Source organism: Apteryx mantelli, chromosome 1, assembly GCF_036417845.1.
Source record: "Apteryx mantelli isolate bAptMan1 chromosome 1, bAptMan1.hap1, whole genome shotgun sequence".
Classification (NCBI taxonomy): Eukaryota; Metazoa; Chordata; class Aves; order Apterygiformes; family Apterygidae; genus Apteryx; species Apteryx mantelli.
Window position 1 is genome coordinate 134,739,424 of NC_089978.1, and position 18,324 is coordinate 134,757,747.

The following is an 18,324-nucleotide window of genomic DNA, read 5'->3' on the forward strand; positions in this document are numbered from 1 at the left end:
TATTTTCAGGAATGAAACTAAAAGAAAAGATGATGTTTTCTCATGTTCTTTTTGAGATTTGCTGTGATTGAAGAAGCTCTGTGTTTTGGGAGGGCTGCTTTAAATTTGGCAGGGGGGCAACCTCTTTCAAGGTTGTGCCATTTGCCACTTGAAAATTCATTCCTACTTGGTAAACTTGCCAGGCTTTGAAAGACCTCTCTTCACCCCAGCTCTGGAGAGTTTGGGGCCTCTCTGAAGGTGCTAGGAGCGGAAGTATGCTCTGGGGCAACCTGTGCAGGGATGATGCACATGCCTCCCAAAGGTCTTCTGTGCCATCAGGCTCAGACAGTGGTGTCTGTCTTTCCTTGGTGGTTTTGTTGATGCTTCCCACATCTTGGACTCTATTAGCAAGACCGCAGCCAACAGGTTGAAGGAAGCAATCATTGCCCACTGTGCAGTGCTTGGGAGGCCACATCTGGAGTACTGCTGTGCAGCATTGGGTCTACAAGTACAAGAGAGACGTCAACAACCTGCAGGCAGTCCCACAGGGGGTCAATAAGGTGACTGGGGACTGCAGCACTCAGCCTATGAGGAGAGGTTGAGGGAGCTGGGTTTGTTCAACCTGGAGAAGAGAAAGCCAAGGGGCTCTAACTGGTGTCTGACTCTACCTGAAGGAAGGGTATACAGAAAGCAGAGCCAGACTCCTCTTGAAGGGGCACAGAGAAAGCACAAGAGGCAACAGCCATGACTTGCAACAAGGGAAATTCATATTAGACATAAGGGAAAAACTCTCCCCTGGAAGTAGTTTGGCACTGGCACAGGTGCCCAGAGGGCACCATCCTTGGAGATATTCAGGACTCATGGCCCTGAGCTGTCGGAGTGGGAGACGGACCCGGAGTAACGATGAGTCTCAATGTGAGTATGATCGTTCTCCCTTTATTCAAGCTTTTACAGAGTATATATAGACAGGCAATAAGAGCATGTGATAGCGATAGCTATATGATTGGCTCACAATCTTTGTTCATGCGCCTAGAGCGGATATATGATTGGTGCAGGCTTGCTGTTCGCGTGGAGAGGTCTGTCGACTTGTTTACCTCCTTGTAGCTTCCTTCTTTTGTGCTGTTCAAGGACAGCTCACATAGATGTGGGATCCTCCCTCCATCGTGAAGACAGGATTGCTCACTTCTAAGAGATCATGCCCCTTTTCACTTAACCATTCTTCCACACTGAGCAACCTGATCTAGCTTTGGTGTTAGTTCAGGGCCCTGAGCGCATCCTATCCCCTCCTGGGGCTGGTGCTGTGTGGGTGTGGGACCAAGTTAGAGACAGTGCAGCTGAGGGCTGCCCCTTCCCTCTGGTGACTTTGGGAAGAGTTTCCAGAAAGCTCTGCTGGGAGGCCTCATCCAGGGCTGACCCCTCTTGTCCCAGGAGCTGCTTTTAAGCTTGGTCTCTTGTTCTTAGTTCCCTCTAGCTATGCTGAAGCTGCATTACAGCCCTTCCTGTACCTGGCTATGTATCAGGTTGATCCAGATCCTGATCCAGGCCCATGGACAGACTTCCTGGCTTGACCAGAGGCTTTGTCACCATTGACTTGTCTGGTGATCACTGGACTCTGGTTTACCCTTATTACTGTCTCTGGACCTGATCCTGATGCTGACTTGCTGACTTGACCAAGTCTGAACTTGGACCTGCCTTGCCACCACAGACTTGTCTGACCATCTGGATTCTTAGCTGAACCTGGCTACTGTCAACATGCCTGTTCTGCTCACCTTGCTCAAGTACTTTGGGACGGGGCCCTTACTGGTGAAGCTGCTTCCTCTGTCTGCCTTGCTATCACGTTCGGCTCCCAGCTCCCCTTCCTTTAGGGAGCAGCCGTCCCTCACTGCTTCCTGACAATCTGCTGTGAGCAGCTGCAGAGGCCCCTTCCCACCTAAATATTTCTGTGAATCTATGAAGAATCTGGGGGAGGGAAACAGTACCAGAGGAAAAGGGACAAGGAAAAGGGTCTAAGAAGGAGGAAGGGGGAGGCAGCTGTGGAAACGGGCAGCAGTGCATCTGCTGTAACATCAGTCCTCTACCCCATAAGTTCCAGAACAAAAGAGTAACATCACACCCCACCAAAAGTTGTGCACTCAGGTTTGTTTCCTTTCCAGCTGCATTATTTCACAGATGATTCATGTTCATGTCACAGTCTTGAATTTTCAAAACAGAAATACCTGCTCTCCCTCAAGCCTTCTCCATCTCTCTCACTGCAATCTCTCAGACACCATTAAATGTCTTTCATCTGCTGACTTATTTCAACACTAGTTTGTTGGTGATGCATGTGCTGAGAAAGGGGGATGTAGGTGGCCTCCCTAGAACAGATGTCTCCCAAAACAGCCTGTAGCACAAAGATCTCTCTGTGGAGAGGTTCACCATCTAGCCACTTGCATCTATAGTGACCTGTAATACTAGGACAGGTCTTCAAGGGAGACTAGAAAGGTGGATTTGAATCCCTGTATCTCCTAAACTGTATTGTAACACAAAAATATCATGCATTGCCATAGTTTTTTTCCCACAGCAGTCACAGGGTGAGGGCTTGAAAAGTGATTCTTTGCTAATTTAGAAGGCAACAGTCTAGAGACTTGGACTTTGCACAACATTTCTAGACACTTTCCATTATCATTCCTTTAGCATTTTTTTAAAAAATCATTTATACTGTAATGGATCCACTCCAGGATAAGCTAGTACTGCTTTTCTGAGTCCTACTGGAAGCCAAAGAGAGGTTCTGTTGTAGTGCTGGTGGAAAGGTGAGCCTTGAACATTGGCAGGAGTGGATAACTGTGGTTTCTGGGATTGCCTGTGTATAGTTGAGTCTCTCTCTTCTGGGGAGATTTACAGGACTTCAGTCTACAGTGCAGGCTGAAAAGCATGTACAAACAGTGCAAGCAAATATATTTCATCACAGCTTCATTCTGTGGTATCATTTCTCTTTGAGAATGAAAATCACCCAGACCTTGATATCAATCACCCAGTGGCTAAGTGACAAGAAAAAGTGCAAAGCACTAATGTCTATGTAATCCACAGAAGTGGCATTAGTTGGTATCCCTCTGTTTCTGTGGCCGTTATGAATGCTGGGTGTATTTTCAAGAATGCTAGTGTTTCCCAAACTCTTTTGCCTTAGGTAAATGTATATCCCATTGTGCTGCATGTGTGTGTGTATGTGCAGCTGAACAAGTACATTTGACATACTGCCAAAACATTGCTTTGCTAAGGTCTGTGACTTATTATACATTTAGGAACCTATTTTCTGTAAGAGTACTAAACACTCAGCTGTTCCCTTGACCTCAGCAAGGGTTGCTAGATGCTTAAACACTTTTTGAAAATTAAATCACTTAATTGGGTGCCCAAAACTGGACTTAGGACTCAAACTGAGGCATCCAGTTAAAAAAAACATTTTTTCCATGGTCTTTACTATTAAATTTACTCTGTCAGCAATGTGTACCACATCTGTGTTCTAAGTATTCCAACAACCATTTCACCTTCCAGTTACATGTGCAGCAAGGAGGTGCTCAGGCAGGATGGACTTGCTATAGGAATCCATGCTGACCAGAACTAGACAGAATAGGTTTGTTTCAAGCACTTGTTTCCCACTGTATGTTTCCTGTACCAGAAGATTTAGGTGGGACCATGTCACCAGCATATTTATTCAAAACAACCTTTCATCCTTCCTGTTTGTCTCACCAGGTTCACCCACATCATAGAACCTGCTGTGCTCCCTCCCTCAAACGGTTTGCTAATTTACCCTGACCTGTTTCCCACCATCTTGCTTTAACTATTGAATGGGCCACTCTGCAACTCAGCAATGACATGACTTTTCTGTGGTTATATTTCCGAGTCCTCAATAGGGGCATTCAGGAATATTGTAGTAGGAAGTGATGGCAAAGATTCACTTGGATGGATAAAATTATCAGCTGGAAACTGTTTCACTTTTGAGGAAGTATGGACTTGGTGGGACTTATTTTCCACAACCTGATTCTTCAGCATCCCTACATCTGAGTCCCAGGCTTGTCCCTGCTGCAGTTTCTTAAAGGTGTTTTGGAAACCCTCAGTGCTAAAGTAGTATATCAGGGGGTCCAGCATGCAGTTCATGCTGGCCAATAGCATGGTCACAATTAGCACTTGGCGCACAGAGGCTTGTGTTTGTTTCTCAACCTTCAGTATGTGGGCTTTTATCATCCCGTAAACTGCCAGGGTAGTGTTGTAGGGCACAAAGCAGATGATGAAGATGACCAGATTGACCAAGAGGAGACGGATGGTCTTCTGCTGTCGCAGGGTCCTTGTCTGGCTGGCCTGGCAGAGCTCCCAAAAGATCCGAATCGAGCAGTACATCACAGAGCTCAGAGGCAGGAGAAAACCCAGGATTTCAGCCAGGACAACTAGAGGGAAGAGGTTGTTCTGCCACATGTTGTCACTAAAGCTTTCAAAGCACAGATGAATGGTCTGGTTCTGTGTCATACAGTGGTTTTGCTTGTGGACCATGGCTGTGGGGATGGAGCCCATGAGGATCATAATCCAGACGATCAGGCAAAGGACCTTGGCCACTTTGGGGCGCCGCAGATGCCTCCAGCGGAGCGGGTGGACAATGGCAATGTAGCGGTCCAGGTTGATGCACATGAGGAAGAGGCAGCTACCATACATGTTTATCTGGAAGACAGATCCAGAGACCTGGCACAGAAAGTTATCAAAGGGCCAGTGGTGGTTGGAATAGTAGTAGAGTCGCAGTGGCAGAGGAAGTGTGAAGATGAGGTCACTCACGGCCAGGTTGAACATGTAGATCATCACCACAGACTTCAGGCACAGGTAGTGCGTGAAGATCCAGAGGGCCATCACATTGAGCATCAAACCCGTAATGAAGATCAGGATGTAGCCAGGCAGAAGGAGATGGTGGCTGAAGTTGTAATCCTTGCAAGGCTCAGACACATTGGCAGCTGACATGCTCAGCGGGGAACAGGAGAAAGTCTCAGTGAGATGGCTGAGACTGCTGGTAGGCTAAGGAGGCGCAAAGAAAAGAACTGGAAGAAGTCATTTCCCTCTAGGAAGCTATGAGCAGGTCACTCCCTTCATCTGCAGCAGAGAAGTAGATGGGCTTGTCTGTCTCTTGACTGGTGCTGCTTTAACTTGCTGGTCAGTGGTTATCTGACAGGGATGGTAAAGAAGTCACCTCTAGCTCAGCAATAATTTCCAGTGGTTATGGGGATGCTGACATGATGGAGGGTCATTGCCGATTGTTGAAAGTTAGCACAGTTCCTGGTAAGAGTGGAAGATCAAGAAAGAATAGTTTAATTTAGAGGGGTAAATTTCTTGAAAGGTCAAAATTCCACCATGGTGGCTTCTGCTGCAAGAACACATGAAGAAAGAAAAGAGACAAAGAAAAATGTGCAGTAGAAGAGTGAGTGATGAAATGGCAGAAGAAGCAAGAACACAGAGGGTGTAACTGCTGTAAGGAATCATTTACTATTCAGCCCCAGAAAATTTATTTTGTTTTCATCACTGGGTGTGACACAGGCATATAAGAAATGGACAGCACAAGAGCACACAGGGAAAATAGTCAAGACAGCTCCAGTAAAAAGAAAAAAAAGAGAGAGAGAGAAAGAAGAGAGAGAGAGAGAGAGAGAAAGAAACTTAGAACAGAGCAAAAACTGTATGATACTGTTTTATATCAGAGAAACAGGACTTCGTACATGCATTATAGATAAAGATTACACTACAGGTAGGCTTGACTCCACCCTAGCTTTTCTTCCTAGGTGAAACAACCCACAGAAACCTGAGTCCCAGCTAAGGGCTTGACCAGAATGGATAAACTTCAATGGATAGATGCACCTTACCCATGTTTCTAGGGACAAGAGTGCAAAGGGACCAGGGCAGCAGATGCATCTCAGTTCCTTCCTCAAGATCTGTAATAGACAGAATAACAGGGTTGTGATGGCAGAAATGACTGTGCTGCAATTTAATTAAGAAATTCCAGCTAAGCACAAGTAAAGAGAGATTTATGTTACAGCAGCTGAAGTTGCTTAAGTTGCTTACGTTCACACAGTTACTTCTCTAGCTCTTTTGGTATGCTTTCTTGCACCAGACTGGTAGTGCCTATAAGGGGGTGTGTCCTTAGATCATTGTCCTGCTTATGACACCATAAAGCATGAGACAGCCCACATCCCACCCTGTTCTTTTACCAACGCAGGGCAGAACACCCAGATAAGGCCATTACACACAGTAATGGAGGAAGGACCATGGGATTCATGTGGGCAAACACACCTGTGACTCCTAAGCAGTGTGAGGTTGGCAACCATTCTATATACTAATGGTAGCACTACCGTGCTAAACACTAATCAACTGGAGTGGGTCCAGTGGAAGGCCACCAAGATGGTCAGGGGGCTGGAGAACTTGCCTTATGAGGAGAGTCTGAGGGAACTGGGCTTGTGCAGCCTGGAGAAGAGAAGGCTTTGGGAGACCTAACAGCAGCCTTCCCATACCTGCAAGGAGGTTGTTGGAGGAGGACAGAGCTAGGCTGTTCACAGTGGTGCGTGGCAGTAGGGCAAGAGACAACAGGCATACACTGAAAAAAGAGACATTCAGACTGAATATAGTGAAAAACTTTTTCACCATGAGGACACTCAGGCAGTGCAACAGGTTGGCCAGAGAGGACATGGAGTCTTCTCCCTTGGAAGTTTTCAAGACCAGGTTGCATAAAGCCATGAGAACCTAGTCTGATCTGATAGCTGACCCTGCTTTGGGCAGGAGGTTGGACAAGACACCTTCTGAGGTCCCTTCCGACCTGAATTATCCTATGAACCTAAAACCAGTCATCTGCTCTGAAAGCTGTTGCAGTGGAGTAAGGGTTAGTAAGCATGTTTGTAGGGGTTAGATAGGGACTCCCTGATAGAGCTTATGTAGAGTGTGATTTACCTCAAAAGGAAAGTAGAATTTTTTCTGTCTGAAGGAAAATTTTATATAAAGTGGAGCTTACTGTAAGAGGATGCCACCCAGCAACCTATGCCCTCTATGAAAGTCTAAAGGGAAAAAAAACAGAGTAAATTTTCTTTAAAAATAGGAAAAAATTTCAGGCATGGCTTGATAGGCATGCCAGACCTTCTGGATCGCATTGTGGGGCAATGCACAGGCTTAGAGGGAGGATCTATTAAAGGTAGAAGCACACGCTGATCTTTTATTCTGATGAATATATGTCTGATAATAAAAGTGGAGTTCTAATATGAGAGAGCAGGGATAAAAAGAAGACAGCTATCTATTTGCCCATCCTTTTTTGTTGTTGGGCAGGTCTGCCAACATGCCAGGTTTCTTAGAGAAACTTCTACTGGTCTGTCAAACTACATCTGAGTGGCTCTCATCCATTTTTGAAGAGGCTGGCAGAAAACTTTGTGTGAACACTTGCTTAAGTAAAGTATAAGATAACCCAGGGAGACAAGGCAAATATACAAGAATATTATTGGTTTTAAGTGAAATGATTAGCTGCCTCAGAAAATGTTGAGGGACACATGCCAGATTGTGCTAGTGCTAAAACCCTGCAATAACTCCCTACTGAGCAGACTGGAGAGCACCTTTGTCTTGACTGAAACACAGTAAGGCTGAGGACCTGTGACAGAGCAGCTGTAACTTACCTGATGACCTGCTGTAACACGTGTGCCCAGACCAGCCAGGTGTCAGGTGAAGGTGACTTAACTCCATAGACAAGCTGTTTTTATCAAGAGGTATTCAATAAACACTGCTAGAGAACACAAGTATGTAAGTGTGGCCCATACTGTGTCAGATCAGTGGTCTGTTTATCTGAAATGTTGCCTATCCGAAATAACGGCCAGTAATGGATGATGAAGAGACAATATAAGGACAGTGCAGTTATGTAGTGATACTCCCCCAAGTTCTCTTTCTGCTTCCAACAAATTGTAGCCCAGCCAGGGACTTCCTGAGCCAGAGGTGACATAGTTATATTTAATAGTCCTCAGTGGATTTTTCTTGCATGATTTTTTTGTAGTTGCTTTTTGAATCCCTGTAAAATTTAGTATCTACAACGTCCAGTGCTAAGGAGTGCCAAGGAGTTCCACAACTTAGCTGCATCTCACGCAAAGAACTACCTCTTTATACTCTTTTTGAATCTGCCACCTGCTAGATTCAGCTCCTAGTTTTAGTGCTGGAAGAGACAGAGAAAAACTGATCCCTATTCACCTTCTCCTTATCACTCATGATTTTATAAACTTCCACCATATTCCCCATCAGCCACCTTCTTTTTTGAGGCTGATGGTTCTAGTCTTCTTAGTTGTTTCTCACAGAAGAGCCATGCTGTACTTTTGATCATCCTTGTTGGTTTTCTCAGAACCTTTCCAGTTCTGCTATAGCCTTTGTGAGCCCTGGGGTGGAGTGCTGAAATGCATGTAGTAAAGATGTGGATGCACTGAGCTGAGGATGAGGATCTCATTCACAAGCGGTAATGGTCAGTTCAGATTGTTTTTTCTCATCACTTAGCTAGATTGAATTTCAGCTGTCATTTTTAACACCAGTCACTCACTCTCCTAATAATCTCTGCAGTTCTTCACAGCCAACTCTCATCTTTTCTACTTTGAACAATTTTACATCTCCAGTAGTTTTGTTATTTCATTATTCATCCTCTTTCCCAGGTCCTTTATGAATAAGTTGAACAGCCCAAGACCCAGAACAGGTATCTTGGAACTCCACTGGGAAAACTGACCATTTACTCTCATTCTCTGTCCTATCTTCTAACCAAACTTTATCCATGTAGGGACCTTTTATCTTATTTTCTTTAAGCATCATTAGCGAGGGGCCTTTTGAAAGCCTTTGGAAATTCACCTGGGCCACTGTCTGTGTGCTTGTTGATTTCTTCAAAGAACTCCAGCAGGACTGTGAGACACATCATCCCCTTACAAAAGCCATGTTGACTATTCCCCAGTACAGCAGCTGTGTCTGCATGCCTGCTAGTTTTACTTTTTTCCTTTATTTTGTAAATAAATAAATAAATATATAAAATAGTTTCTACTAATTTGTCTAGCTCAGACATCGGCCCCCACTGGTCTTAAATCCCCCAATATCCATGGAGCCTTTTCTCAAATTGTGTCTGTTAGTCAGTCTTTAAAAGCAGTTTTAAGCAAGTGTTTGTACACCACAATTAGTCAGCACTTTCCTTGAGTTCTTTTTGGAATTCTGGGGTAGAAGCCCTGTGGTTTTGGAGATTTGCTGTTTACTTCATCTTGTTGCTCTATAACCCTTCCTTCCAACATTCTGATTAGAGACAGTCTTTTGATAAATTTCCCCATAAGGAGAATTTCTGCCATGGAAATCACCCAGACGCTCCTGTTATGAAAAGCAGTCCAAGAAATTTGTTGAGTTTTATCTTCACCATCACCTTCTCTTTTTTCTGTGTGGTCTTGTCATACATATCAGCCCTTAAGCCGCTGAGGCACCAAATAACAAAGTTCTAAATTTGAAGCAAAGATCATCACCATGAGCTGTGGTATTATTAAAGATAAGGTGATAGCCTGAACTTTGAAATAAGAGATACTATAATCAAGATGAGACCCAATATGGGATGCTTACATCCACCCTCTTTGGAAAGAGGAAGTTGTGGAAACAGAGCTATTCTCTACAGGGCTCTGGAGGTACTGTTCTCTCTGTTCCTCACTGAAGAAGAGAGCTCTTGATGAAGCAGATTGGGAGTGGGGAGATAGAGTGTACAAGTGCTGAAATTGATTTGAGTATCCTTTTTAGTTAATGTCCAAGAGCCACAGGTGATATTCTTTGTGGTTGGCCTCTAAGAGAACCTCAGGTATTCTTTGCTCTACGCAAAAGCTGCTGAGAGTTCTTGTCATCGACTGTGCAAGGAAGCAGTGGTATCACAGCTTAAACTCGCAATAGGGAAAAAGCAACCAAGTAGATATTTCAGATTTCCGGATTCCTCTATAGAAATCATCCTCCTCATGATGAGATGCTGCCTTGAAATCCTGAAGGAACTTTCTGTTTGATAATTGACCTTGAGTGACCCAGCAGGTGGAGGTGGTTTATTTTTATCTCTCAGTGTAGATCAGTGTGAGCTCCTGAAGGCCTGTGGTCATCTGCCCAGACCATGGCCTTTTTTCTAGTGAAGACAGAAAAGAGCAATTCAAGCTAGAAATACCACCTAGGCAGATACCTCTTCCTGTCACAGTTTCAGGCGGAAGGTGAATTTATTGCTAGTATTGTTGCTCTGGGAGGGGGAAGGGGGTATGATAGGGACATAACATCTGCACACGCACACGCACACACACACACAGTCACACACACTCACTCACTATAATCAACTGCTGCAGGGGAAGAGGCGCTGTAGAAACTAGAAGGGAAGAGGGGAAAACACTGGCATCAGCTGCTGGTGAGGGAGGAAGGGCTGCTGGTGTGTGCATGAGATGGGGGGACACTGGTGTCAGCTGCTATTGCTGGGTGAGCAGAGAGGAGAATGTGATGCTGGAGCATGGCGGACAACCTGAAAAACAGCTGCAAGAAGGCGCTGCCCTCCCTCCCAAATACACCCTCCTGTGGCTGCCCCGCATTGGCCACAACCAGCCATGTACCTCCTCCCAGCACTCAGGAGGTGCCCACAGCCCTGGCTGGGGTGAGGGGCTCCTGATGGCCTTAGACGGGGATGTTCTGCCAGGTCCAGCACCAGCAGAAGACAAGTCAGAGGTCAGGCCCAAGGTCTGTTGAAGGCAGTCTTGGTGGCCCCACAGGACATGCAAAATGTGCAAGGCTTTTGAATTTATCATTTACAGGGTGGGAAAACCTAACTATACTTGCTTATAGGGGCTGGAAGAGGCAGATGGGCCCTGAGATGTGTGTCTGGTATCTCTCTGCCTGGCACTTCGCATCTTCTCTCCCAACAGCATCCTACCCGAGTGCCTGAGAGGCACCTTGTCACTGTCTGCTGGCACTGCACAAATGATGAAGGAGCACAGCATGGTGGAATATAGGATTTTCATGGAGCAGAGAGATGAGGTGAAAGGAGAGAGCTAGAGAAGTATTGCTGAGCATGCCACAAGAGGGTAGCCAGTATTTCTGATGGTGACTTGATGTTTAAGCCCTGGGACACTCTGGGGCTGCCCTGTGGACGCAGACAGAGAGCTCAGCATCAGGGTGGCAAGTGAGCAGAGCAGTGCAGATGAAGCCACAAACTGCAGAAGCTGATTTAGTAGATCTGAAACCAAGAGGAAAAAACAAAGAATGTGCCAGACCTCAAAAAAAATCCTATGGTTGCTTTAGAAATTGCAAGTATATATATTTTGTAAATGTGGGTGCTTTTTGCCTGTTGGTGATATTTAAACCCCACTTTTCACCTTTTTCCTAACTATGAGATTAGATTATTGTGATGATTACACCCATAGAGATTTTTGAGACTTAGAGTGTCTGTTTTTAGTGAAAGATGTGTGACATTGGAGCTCACACCTCTGTACTTAACTCATGAGATCTGACCATACTGCTTCTGCCTAGTCACTAGAAGTATCACTCACCTTCATCTCCTATGGCAGCCCATGGAAAAGGATGTTTGTCCATTGTGGGCACCTTGAGAAGTAAACTGCACACAGACAATGCCTTTTGTATCACAGAAAACCTCCATTTGAATGAATATTGAGACCTGCCTCACACTTCTCAATTCGCTATGCAACTAAAGAGAAACGTAGAGGCATTCTCATTGCCCAGTGGTCAGTTCTGGCATGCTCCGCAGCTTGCCAGGTTGGATGCCCTGCGCTCTCAAACCACCCAGCTCTCTAACTGCTTCCTGTTTGCTTACCTCTCTGCTGGCGAAGAGCTGGGGCTGCACGCGGGCTTGCTGTCTAACGCTTGACGCCACTGTAGCGATTTCAATTCAGGCACCAAAACTGCAATCAGCTTGAATCAAAACAGATTGTGCTGGCTCTCTGGCTACTTGTTCATCCGAGCCACAGCTGCTCCCTACCATACCACAGCCGGGCTCTGTCTGCCGTGCTGCAGTTCATCTTCCCTCCTCTCACTTCCTGATGCACTGCTGGCTGGCCACGAAGCATGAACTTTGCTATCTGAAGCTGATAAGCTAAAACATATCCTATGAAAGCAAACATAATTGTGAAAGAAGCAACACCCAGGTGCATTCGTAACTGAGGAGATCTGCCCTGGGTCGTAGTGTCAAATATTTGCTCATCTTTGCTGCCGTGCTAACTCAAGCCAGGATCAGCATGGGAAAATTAAAACATCCCCTTCCCCAAAATATTGCCAAATAGAAGAGACAGAAGTGAAATATGGGAAGTGAGAGCAAAAGCAAGCACACAAAGACAATTTAATCACTAGCCAGCGCAAAGGCTCAGCACCTTATCAGTCCCATGGGCTTGGGCACTTTGGTGCAGAGCTGCTATGTGGGGCCCAGCTGTGCACTACGGGCATGAGGCAAGGGCACAGAAAGAACCAAGCACAGTGTCCATGGCAGACAAGGGCATGTTTGTCACAAATGTTAATCCCATTGTCAAAAGTTGCAGGAGACACAGCACTAAGAAAGTGCAAGTGCTGAATTAGCAGGACGTCCGAGACCTGACACTGCCAGGTGTAACTGGGATGGGATCTACCCTCTGTAGAGTCCATCCTGCACTCTTGCTTTCTGAAGTCCTATTTCTGCTTTGTCAGTCCCAGCATACCTGGAAGAAGACAGGGGTCAAGGGGACGCTCCTAATCCTACTATTTTCCTTTCCTAGGAACAGCTGCTCTCTCCTGCCCTGAGAAAAAACTGCCATGCCTACAGGTTCTTCTTTCTCTGCAACCCTTGCCCAGCTCCTCCATGCGCTGGATGCTACTGCTTGTGTTTGACTTTCTCGCTCCATGTGTCCCTTGTTCTGCTGTCACTGCCTCCTCTTTCAGGGAGTGACACACCAAGGGATATATGTCCCTGCTGCTCATAAATCCTTAGAGGACACAATAGCACCCAAAAGACTGATCTCATCCTGTTTCATTTTAGTGCCTGTCTTTTAGCAACCAGACTCCCTTTCTCACTTCCTAGTTGCTGGGATCTTTGTTCTCACAGCTCTTCACATCTTTTTTAATTTCCGTGAAGGCTCTGGTACTATTAAGGGCTTGCAAAGATGTTAGTAGGGGTCCTTCCCCCTTTGCAAAAAGTCTGTGGGAACCTTCCCCTCTGCTGAGGTCCCCCTCCATGCACATGCAGGCACACACCTGGCTAAGCCTGGCAGTCCTGGCCTTACCATGTGTATCAGGAGAGGAAGACACAGTGGAAATGAGCTTAGTCCACAGGTCTGTGCTGCCCCACAGCATCCATTACACAATCAATCAGGTTCACTCACCTCACCGGGTCTTGGCATATCCTCCTGTGAATTCCTGCTGCCCCTCCCAGGGGGGCTCACAGCTTTGTCCCTGAGCTGCTTCTTGGAGGCTTGGCTCATTGGGAAGAACAGCACTCCCCCCTGCATTTCCTCACTGCTGTCTAAGTTGGCAGCAGGTAAAACCAGATTACCGGGGGTGTGTGTGTGTGTGTGTGTGTGTGTGTGTCAGAGGCTACGCCCTGGTGCTACAGATCCTAACATGTCTGCCGCCCCAGAGTACTGACTCCAAAAGGCAGGAGCAAGGACCAAGCACAGCTAGAGAAGCACAGAGGTGCAGAGATGAGCGGAGAAATGAAAAGCATGCTACAACAGAGGGATTGGTCAGGTTTGAAAGGATGGCTGAGAGACCCAAACACTCTTCAAATCTTTTTGAGTGGGGAAATGTAGAAAAGTGTAACAAAGGGGTTAGCCCGCATGTGGGGCATGCGGAAGATGTGGAAGACCTGTAACAAGGCCAGAGTAGCAGTATTTCACTTTCTGAGTGATTCAGGCAGGAAAAGGAGAAACCTCCAGGGTGTGCACAGGAGTTACTCCTTCCAGAGACTTCAGGACAACTGGAATTTCCCAGGCCTAATGGGGGGATGACAGTCATTAATCTCAGGATATTTCAACTCCATAATCACCCAACTCAAATTTTCCTAACCTCTCAGAGGTTCTTAGGAAAGGTCTACCCACAGAGAAGAGGGGCAGTGACCCCATTATGCCTTCGCAGGGTAAGGGAAAGGACAGTCCCTCCTGCCATGGGGGAAAAGGGTGGGGTGAAGGGAGAACTGCAAGGGAAAGAGTTAAGAGCCAAGAAGCAGCCAGGCTGTGTCTGTTTGCTGTAGCTATGTGGGCTGCAGGGTAGAAAAGAGGAATCTCCAGCCTGGGGGAGGTAGATGAGGGAGGATCATCAAGGATGGTGGCTGGGGATGAGGGAGGCAGCCGGTCTTCTCCTTTCTGCTCCCATGAACTGTCACTGCAGGGAAACTGGCTCCCCAAAGGGCTTGGTATCAGAAAGAAATGATGAGCTGGAGGGTCTAGTAACATCTGCTTGATGCTGCCAGGTTTTTCTTGCATGGAAGAGTCTGTCTGCTACTGATTGGGTCCCAGGCTGCTTTTTGCCGATGAAGGAAATTGACTGCTGAGAAAGATCACTAGATCATCTGCTTACAGAACTGCAGAGACCAGGTGTCAGACATTGATGCTATCCCCAGCCATGTGAGCTCCCTCGGACAGATACTTGCCCCGGAGACCTAGTTCAGAGCTCTCCCATGTTCCCCCACTAGCTGTTGGGGACAGTGCTGGTGTGGATGACCTCACAGGGCCAACCTGGCAGATTTCTCTGGGCCACCAGGAATCCGATGCTGACAGGCACAACAGGGCTGTTGTCCAGGGCTGGGGCTACCTGTTCTTTGCAGCGCTGGGTCGGAGCTGCTGTGAGAGCAACTGCCGGGTGTGAGGAGTCGAGGGTCAGATGACTGATGCACAGGGGCTGAAGGTGAAGTTTCACCAGGGACAGGATGGAGATGGTGTGGCTGTACGTGGTACTGACTCCAGTGCAGCATGTCCTTGCTGTGACCTGACTGTAAGTATGCTTTGGACTTATACCATCTGGATTGGAAAGTCACTTAGGGAGGTGCTGTCTCCCAGGAGAATAGGCAGATCTGTGAGAAAAGGGTGGAGAAAGGAATGTGGGCAACACAAAGGCCACACATTAGAAGGAACACCTCTGGGAACACCAAGGGAGAGGAGCAGGTATGCATTTGCCAGAGGCAGGTCGAAGCCATGGATGCAGTGAAGCATGGAGTGGAGCTGGCCATCAAGGAGTGCCAGCATCAGTCTCACTCTCGCCAGTGGAACTGCTCCACCCTACAGGGCCTTCAGGTCTTCGGCAAAGTCACCATCCAAGGTCAGCAGGCAAGGGGGAGGCAGCACAGGCAGAGCTGGTTTGTGGCATGGTTTCCCTCAATATGTGGCTGGGGACCCCTTGGCACATCAGCCTTTCCTGGACTAATGTGTAAGTGTCACACAGAGCCCTGCCCCAGCATGCACGTACAGTATCTTCAGCCACAGACTAGCTTAGCTGTCAGTACAGAGCAAACTTGGAACCAAATGCACATGCTGTAACAAAATAGAAATATTCTGGCTAAACCTCTTTATCATTTAGCTGGACTTGGCTTTTCGGTCCCATGTGGACTATTCAGGGTATTAGCTTTGCAGTCTGGTAGATCTCCCTATCCCTGTCACCAGCCCAACCCTTAGGAGCAGCAGGTCAAATCAAACCTCTTGCTCCAAGGTCACAATCCCTCTTTGCTCCAGCCCAGGAAAAAAGGATCTGTCCATGCCCCAAAACAGCACTGCACAGATTTTACATGTGCTTGCATGGGAGAGGCAAACAGGGAACTAAGAGCAGCTTGTTCTCACTGGCTGCTAGAGATAAGGTGGCAGGACTCTCCCTCACAAACTCCCCTGCATGGGAGGCCCAGTTCTGGGCTTGCTCACACCCAGGCTCCCCTTTCAGGGCTCCTGGGGCAGCACAGCAACTGACTTCTCTCTCTCAGTGGGAACACTGGGCCCAGGAATTGCAAGTGCCAGAGGGGAGGGTACTTAGCCAGAAGTCCACCTGCCCTCTGCCCACAAGCAGAGTATCCTTGCTGGTTACAGACCTTGGGAGATGCAGCATCAGCTGAACATCCTGAGAGTGATTTTTTTCCTAAGCAGTCTCCATTTATGTTCCTCCTCCCTACATGCAGTTACAGCCCCCTCCAACGCACCTCCCCTCTGCATCCCATGAGTGCCTTCCCTCTCTCTGCAAAGGAGCACACCAAGCTCAACAGATGGCTGCCATTTCTCACCCTGCTGCAGGCACACAGGAGTCTGCTTTCATTCACGCCATCTCCGCCGCAGGTGTTGCCTTTGCTGTGACTCGGGTCTGCAGCCGTGGGGAGCTGGAGAAGTGTGGGTGTGACCGCAAGATCCGAGGAGTCAGCCCTGAAGGTGAAGGGGGGGATGACACAGGACAAGCTCCACGGGGAACACCCTCACTGAGGGAAGACAGAGCTCACTCTTCCCAGAATACCTCCTTCTGCTCCACTGCCCTTGGCCCTTCTGGAGCTCCTCCCAGGACCTCTCCTTCTTCATTGCCTGGCCTCTTTCCCTCTGCAGGTATCCAGTGGTTGGGCTGCTCTGATAACCTGTCTTATGGGATTGCATTTTCTCAAGCCTTCGTAGACAACCCTGAAAGGAGCCATGGTATCTCCTCCAGCTGAGCTCTCATGAACCTGCACAATAATGAAGCTGGGAGAAAGGTAAGGGCAGGAACAAGGGCTGGTAAGCAAACCCTGCTTCTGCAGTTTCTTCCTGGTTAGGTGGAGCTCAGTCCAGCCCCCTCTCCCAGAGTAGCAGTTTGGGACAGCCACAGACTCCCAGAGCAGGTCTGTGTCCTGCTGCCTTTCCCTCAGAGCCCATCACTGCGCTGCCCTGTGCTGGAGCTGGTTTCTTATATATTCAGAGGTGGCTCCCAGTTTTCCTTACCTTTCTCAGGGCAGGTTCCTTTTCCTCACAGAGCCCAGAAGTGAATTACCTTCCCTAACCTTTTCCTCAAAGGGAATTCACTTTCCCATTCTTCTCTGACGTGCTTCCCTGTCCCACCAACCCCCTTGAGCAAACAGATCATTCTCTATAGATGCTGCTCTCAGAACTGACCCCTTAACCTTCTTCTGACTCAAAGGGGATCTATTCCCCCCACACCCCATGTGTCAAAGCAAGCTCCCTTCTCTTCCACTGCTTTAGAGATTTCTCTTACAGACCAAAGCCAGACTGTTTTCCACAGAGTGGGGCCCCTTCTGTTTCATAATCACTCAGTTTAGCCTAAAGAAACTCCCCTTCCCATTGGCTGGTCCTGCCCTTCAGCTGAGTGCTGGGATCTCTTTCTGATCCCTCACACAGGTCCTGTGGGAGGGGTGTGGAAGAATGGCTGGTGCTCTGGGGCCCACAGGTGCGGGAGGCGTAGGGCAAGTGCAGAGGAAGGTGTCCCAGGTCTGGTTGGCAGCTGCCTTCCACCCCCCCTCCCCCAGGCTATCCTGTCCCACATGAAGGTTGAGTGCAAGTGTCACGGTGTGTCAGGCTCCTGCGAAGTGCGCACATGCTGGAAGGTCATGCCCCCCTTCTGCAAGGTGGGCAATGTCCTCAAGGAAAAGTTTGAGGGGGCAACGGAAGTTCACCCCAAATGGGTCGGTTCTCGCAAGCTCCTGGTGCCCAAGAGCTCTCGCTTCAAGCCTTACACAGCTCATGACCTGGTCTACCTGTCGGCCAGCCCAGACTTCTGCAACTGGGACCCCCAGCGTGGGGTCTTTGGCACCTCTGGCCGCCAGTGCAACCGGACATCCCCAGCCATGGACGGCTGTGAGCTGCTGTGCTGTGGGAGGGGCTTCCACACAGCCCAGACTGAGGTGGTGGAGAGATGCAGCTGCAAGTTTCACTGGTGCTGCTCAGTCAAGTGCAAGCAATGCTGGCACCTGGTGGAAGTGCACAGCTACTGCTGAGTGTGAGCAGGCTGGGGTGGTGGGAGGTTGACAGGGGACAGACTGCTAGCACAGCAAAGAGGGACAAGCGCATGGAGCAGCTGGTGAGAGGACAGCCCACAGAGAGGGACACACTAGGGGAAGCAGGGAAAGGACTTCTGAGGAGATGTGGGGTGTTGCTGCCCTCCAGAGAGCAGCGTGTGGCTCTGGGGCTGTCCCACAACCTACTGTGTGTTCTTTGCCTGGCACGCGCTCTCCAACTTTATTGGGCCTTTTGTAGTTTGAATTCTTTTTCTGGACGGAGGGTTGGAGGACGCAAGTCCAATAAACCCTTAAACATTAGAAATAAAACACCTGCAAAAGAAAGAGAAGTGTGTACATGAAGCTGCTTCCTAGTGTGCTGCATTTGGGATCTGGAGGGCACTTGGCTCTGCTCTCTCCAGTGG

The 18,324-nt window shown here is 48.0% G+C and overlaps 1 protein-coding gene and 1 pseudogene across 1 annotated transcript; one reads left to right on the top strand and one right to left on the bottom strand.

Moving 5' to 3' along the window:
- Positions 1–901: 901 nt before the first annotated feature.
- LPAR5 (lysophosphatidic acid receptor 5) lies at positions 902–13,371 on the bottom strand. The gene is made up of 3 exons (XM_067302876.1): positions 13,335–13,371; positions 5,847–5,915; positions 902–5,268 (listed from the first exon to the last, which is right to left on the bottom strand). Exon 3 carries the CDS (start codon positions 4,954–4,956, stop codon positions 3,844–3,846), a length of 1,113 nt encoding a protein of 370 aa, XP_067158977.1. The 5' UTR covers positions 4,957–5,268; positions 5,847–5,915; positions 13,335–13,371; the 3' UTR covers positions 902–3,843.
- Positions 13,372–15,140: 1,769 nt separating this feature from the next.
- LOC106497177 (protein Wnt-4-like) lies at positions 15,141–17,899 on the top strand (annotated as a pseudogene).
- Positions 17,900–18,324: the final 425 nt, after the last annotated feature.